This window comes from Anas platyrhynchos, chromosome 8 (assembly GCF_047663525.1).
Source record: "Anas platyrhynchos isolate ZD024472 breed Pekin duck chromosome 8, IASCAAS_PekinDuck_T2T, whole genome shotgun sequence".
Lineage (NCBI taxonomy): Eukaryota > Metazoa > Chordata > Aves > Anseriformes > Anatidae > Anas > Anas platyrhynchos.
In genome coordinates, this window is record NC_092594.1 from 39,745,434 (window position 1) to 39,751,433 (window position 6,000).

At 50.8% G+C, this 6,000-nt stretch overlaps 1 protein-coding gene across 1 annotated transcript in view; it reads right to left on the minus strand.

Annotated features, from left to right (window-relative positions):
• Nucleotides 1-4,631, minus strand: part of SLC44A5 (solute carrier family 44 member 5) — a 90,414-nt gene extending 85,783 nt beyond the window's left edge. The window contains exon 1 of the mRNA XM_027462789.3: nt 3,868-4,631. Coding sequence (XP_027318590.1) covers nt 3,868-3,904 — 37 coding nt within the window. The 5' untranslated portion in view covers nt 3,905-4,631. The remainder of the gene's footprint in view (nt 1-3,867) is intronic.
• Between the last annotated feature and the right edge of the window lie 1,369 nt (nt 4,632-6,000).

Below are 6,000 nucleotides of genomic sequence, written 5' to 3' on the forward strand. Positions count from 1 at the left end.
CCTCTGTGCAGAATGAGATATTTATGACTCTAACAAGCACAGAATGGTTTGTGTTGGAAGGGACCTAAAAGATCATCTAGTTCCAACCCCCCTGTCATGGGCAAGGACACCTCCCACCAGACCAGAATGCTCAAAGCCCCATCCAACCTGGCCCTGAGCACTTCCAGTGATAGGGCTTCCACAGCTTCTCTGGATAGCTTGTTCCAGTGTCTCACCACCCCCATAGGAAATAATGTCTTCCTCATATCTAATGTATATCTACCCTCTTTTAGTTTAAAAATGTTACTTCTTGTCCTATCAATACACTCCCTGATAAAAGAGTCCCTCTCCAGCTTTCTTGTAGGCCCCCAATACATAATGATGTAGTGCAAAGAAATAAAGGCCTGGTATGACAGCAGAGGCCTTGAGAAGTAGAGACACAAGACAGTACAGTAATACAGAATTTTGGCATGGCATGACAAGAGATGGGACAAAGGCTTAGCACTGGAGACCCCATAACTACAGAAAAAGGACCTAAAACACGCACTGCAAAGCCTAGATGAAGTGGTCCAAATTTATATCAGAGAATTAAAGGTTTGAATCATCTGGATCTGAGTTTCACCTACTTCTAACACTGCTGGGTATATAAAAATCTTAGAGACATAGAATCACAGAATGTTTTGGATTGAAAGGGACAATAAAGCTTATCAAATTCCAACCTTCTGCCATGGGCAGGAACACCTCCCACTGGATCAAGTTGAAATCTGAATAAAGCTTTGAATCAGTTTTCAGCTTTAATATGAACATCACCCATTAATATGACACTTGAACACCAGAAGGTGAAATGAATTGCATATAACGATACGTGACAATTTACCAGAAGGGGATAAGGAGACTGTCTGTAGCAGTATCACAGCCGAAAGGTCCCACAATATAGCCCATTCTCCTTAGACTGAAGATGTCCTCCTACCCACAAACTATATATGTGTAGTTGGATAAAATTAAGAAATTAAAAATGCAGGCCAACCCACCAGAAATAACGTATCTTGATAGAAATTTTCTTAGGTCATGAAAAGGTCTTCCAAGAGAAACAGAAGGACCTTCCTCAATAGGGAAATTAAATATTTTTTTTAGGGAAAGAAAACAAAAACAAAACAAACAAACAAAAAAAAAACAACTTGACATGATCACTTCACAGCAGCAACTAGGAATTCCAATTATAGACTCAAGTATTGGTTGCACTGGTAAAAGAAATTATAGGAAAGTAGTTCCTCATAGGGAGGCTCTAAGTGTGCAGATATTTAAGAAGTACATTAGCTAAATCATAGAACAGCTCGCGTTAAAAGGGACCTTAAAAGACCATGTAATTCCAACCCCCCTGCCATAGGAAGGGATGCCACCTACTAGATCAGGTTGCTCAGGGCCTCATCCAATTTGGTCTTGAACACCTCCAGGGATGGGGTATCCACAACCTCTCTGGGCAACCTGTGCCAGTGCCTCACCACCCTCTAAGGGAAGAATTTCCTCCTAACCTGTAATCTAAATCTCCCCTCTTTTAGTTTAAAACCATTCCCTCTTGTCCTGTCACTATCTGACTGACTAAGAAGTTGCTCTCCGTATTTTTTATAAGACCCCTTCAGGGAATGAAAAGTTGCAATAACATGCCTTCTCTTCTTGCCCAGGGCCTTCTCTTCCCCAGACTGAACAGCCCCAGCTCCCTCAGCCCTTCTTCATAGGAGAGGGGCTCCAGTCCTCTGATCGTCTTTGTGGCCCTCCTCCGGCCCCATTCGAGCAGCTCCACATCTTTCTTGTGCTGGAGGCCCCAGACCTGGATGCAGCACTCCAAGCGAGGCCTCGCAACATAAGAGTAGAGGGGACAATCACCTCCCTCAGACTGCTGCCCACTCCTCTGATGCTGAAGCCCAGGATGCAGTTGGCCTTCTGGGCTGCAAGCATGCACCGCTGGCTCATGTCAAGCTTATCGTCCACCAGAACCCCCAAGTCTTTCTCTTCAGGGCTGCTCTCAATGAGTTCTACTCCCAGTCTGTACTCATGTCTGGGATTGCCCTGATCCGGGTGCAGCACCCTGCACTTAGCCTTGTTGAACCTCACTAGGCTCACTTAGGCCCACTTCCCAAGCTCATCCAGGTCCCTTTGGATGGCTTCCCTTCCTTCTGTTATATTGACTGTACCAATTAGTCTAGTGTTATCTGCAAACTTGCTGAGGGTGCACTCAACCCCATTGCCTGTGTTGTTGGTAAGGATATTAGCCAGTACTGGTCCCAGGATGGACCCCTGAGGGCATCACTCATCACCAGCTTCCACCTGGACATAGCATCATTGACCACCACCCTCTGGGTATGACCTTCAAGCCAATTCCTTATCCACTGAATGGTCCACCCATCAAATCCATCTCTCTCCAATTTGTAGACCAGGATGTCATGTGGGACCATGTCAAAGGCCTTACAGAATTCCGTGCAGGTGACATCAGTCAGTCTTCCCTTGTCAACTGATGCACTCAATTCCATCACAGAAGACCACCAGATTGGTTAGAAATATTCTAATTTCTTTCTGGGTCGCTTTAATTACATAAAGATTTCTTTTCTTTTCTTTCTTTTTTTTTTTTTTCCCTATTTTGGACAGTTTGATAATCAACAAAACCACCACCATTATAGTAGTCTACTATTGAGAGGGATCGAGATTTTTATTTTGCATACAACATATTTAACTAAATATATAAAACTAACCAGCTTTGTCCATCAGGTCCAAAGAATGAGGAAGCCAAACTATGAATATTCTTTTTTTAGATAGATCGCAGTTCAGACCACAGAGATGAACTATAAAATTGAGTTTTCCAAGTAGTACACATGCCACACAACATGCCGGTGATATCAAGGCAAACACTGTTTTATCAAACCATTATTGCCCACTTTTATACCGCAATTACAGTCAGCCTTTGGGACTCACAGAAAACAAGCCTTGTTTCTAAGGGGGTTTGCACATTCTGCAGATTTTTTTTTTTTTGGCTATCAAAATCTCATGTATATTTGGAAAAGGAAACCGGTTTTGTAGCAATGCTTTCAAACAGGCTAAGAAGCTTTGCAAAACCAGCCTCCTCTGTGGCAAACGCATTAGCTTCCAAAGAGCAATTAGAGCACGGCTCAAGCACTGCGATGAAGTTCTGCCCCCGGTGACCTTCTCCTACGCGCGGGCTGGCAGGATCCACTGAGGGCACGGATCTTGCTTAGTCCGGGTACCTCTGCTACGGCCGCAGCGCTCCCAGTCCCCAGCCCAAAACACCGGAACCCTCCCTACCGGGGCCACCAGCGCAACGGGCTCCCGCCGCCAGGTCCCGGTACCACGGCCCACCAGGGCCCGCGGCCCCTGCTCCCACGAGCCGGGCGCCGCGCTCCCACCGGCCGGGCCCTTCCGAGAGCGCGGCACCTGCCGCCCGCCGGCCTGCCCGCGGGCCCTCGGCAGGGCGTGAGCCGCAGCCTCCTCCTTCCCAGGACGGGCTTCTCCGGCGGGCGCGGACAAAGCGGCCGCACAGCACCTGCTCTGCTGCAGGAAGGGGAGGAGGAGGTTCTCGCCCTGCCCGCCCCCATCTCTGCGCCCGCCGGCTCCCCTCCCCGAGCCCAGCCGTCCCGCCTTCCTCCAGCCGGGCGAGCCGCAGCGCCGGCAGAGAGCTGCACCGGCGCCTTCGGGGGCTCCGGCTGCCCGGGGCCCGCATGACCCCCACGCACGTCCCCAGCATCTGCCCAGGGAAACCAACTCTCGCCGCTGGCTGCACGACGGATCCGCTCCGTGAATAGGCCGGAGGGTGGCACGGGATCCAGCTCTCTTCGCACGAGCGCCCGCTCCGCCTCTCCCCCGAGCACGGGCGCTTACCGTAGGGAGGCGCGGAGGCTTCCCCCTTCCTCGCCATCGTCTCCCGGCGCCCTCCGCGCTGGCAGCGCAACCGGCAGCCCGGCGCCTGCGTCCGCCGCTCAGCGCGCTCTTTGTTGCCGTGAAGGCATGAGAGGAGGCAGCGGCCGGGCAGCCTCCCGCTCCGCCCGCGCCCCGCGCCGGCCCACCCGTCCCGCCGGCTCCACGGCCGACGCCTGCGCCGAGCCCGCGGGGGCGGTGCCCGAGCCGTGGTGGGGGCGGCGGGCGGAGGGGGGGCGCCGAGGGCAGGCGTGGGGGCCGCAGGACGGCCCGCAGCCGGCCGCCTGCCCGCCGCCCCTCGCCGGCCCCGCCTGCGCCCGGCCCCGGCGGCGACTCGGGCAGCCGGTGGCAGCGGCCGCTGTCCCTGCCGAGGCCCGCGGGCTCTCCCCCGCCGCCTGGCGCTGCCGGGAGGAGCGCTCTGCCCCGCGGAACGTGACGGGCAGCAGCGGCAGGATCGGCTCCGCTCGGCTGCGGCGGGCGCGGCAGGCGCCCGTGCCGCAGTCAAGGCGGAGAAGGCTCCCCCTTTCCTGGCCCGTGCCCGTAGCCTGGAGGTTTTGCCGCTGGTAGGACCTGGGCCGTCCTGAAGCCGCTCCTGCCTCGGCCTTGGCCTCGCCGGCCCCGGAGCGGCCGCGGGAAGCGCCTCCCGCCCGCGGCCCCCGGCGGAGCTGTCCGGGCGGCCCGTGCTGAGCGGCCGGGCGAGCTCCCCTAGTTCGCAGTTCACAAAGACATATCAAAGCACATTACCTGAACTTTGGATTAAACTAGCTGGACATGCTCTAGGAGTGCATCTGATGAGCTCCAGACCCTCCCTAGGGGGTATTCAGTGCAGCCCAAAGCAAAAACCCTCCCAAATGCTTAGTAGTACTTGAATCTCACTATTTTACCCTATAAATCCAATAGCATTAGTCCGCATTATTTCCTAACAAAGGAGACTCCTAATGCAGAACGAATCCCCTGTGAAGAAAGGCTGAGAATGTTGGGGTTATTTAGCCTAAAGAAGAGAAAGCTCCAAGCAGACCTTATAGCAGCCGTTCAGCATTTAAAGGGGGCCTACAGAAATGATGAGGAGAGACTTTATCAGGGATGGTAGTGACAGGACAAGGGGTAATGGTTTTCAACTTAAAAAAAAAAAAAAAAAAAAAAGTAGGTTCAGTTAAATATAAAAAGAAATTCCTCACCATGAAGGTGGTGAGGCACTGGAAGAGGTCACCCAGAGAAGCTGTGGATGCCCCATCCCTAGAAGTATTCAAGACCAGGCTGTGCAAAAACCCCATCCAACCTGATCTAGTGGGAGGTTCCATGGCAGGGGGGTTAGAACCAGATGGTCTTTAAGGTCCCTCCCAACACAAACCGTTCTGCTATTCTATGATCCTAATGTGAACATTCCTTCAGTGTACTGATTTAGTCAGTCTCTCAGACTTAGGAATGTCTTCAACCCCATTCCAAGCTCTCTTTTAACCTCAGTGCAGACAACATTATTTACTTAATGAAGGGTTGTGGATCCTAATCTAGAAGGCACCTAGAAATAATGTCTCAATTCTGAGCACTATAGAATTTAAATACCGTCCTGCAGCTAGTAAATACATGTAGTGTGTAACATCCTTACAGGTGTTCAGGTACCTGACTCAGGCAGCCAGAGTTGCTTAACACCTATGACAGTATATATTTCCTATGACATTAGCTTTTAATATAGATTCTGAAGCCATCTACCCACCTTTAGAATTTTGTTTTGTGTGTAATTTTATTTAGAATGCCCATAGTAAAAGACATGCTGTTTACCAAAATTATTATTTTTTAAAATAGGTTGAATATGTTTCCTTATACCACGGGGCTGTTGTAATGATAAACCATCTAAGGCATACCAAGTTAATGGAATACAGAAACCATATAAATAACAGATATGCAATATATGAATAGAAAGTGTATTGTTTGGTATTTAATTCTCCACACCACAGTCAGAAACATGACCTATGGAACAGAACCCTATATACAAAAAGGAGCACAGAACACAGGCTTGAGTGCTGGTATTTAAAAGCCCCATAGCCACACAATCCAATGGTACAGTGTACTTTAAACTAGATTTAAAACAGGAAGTAC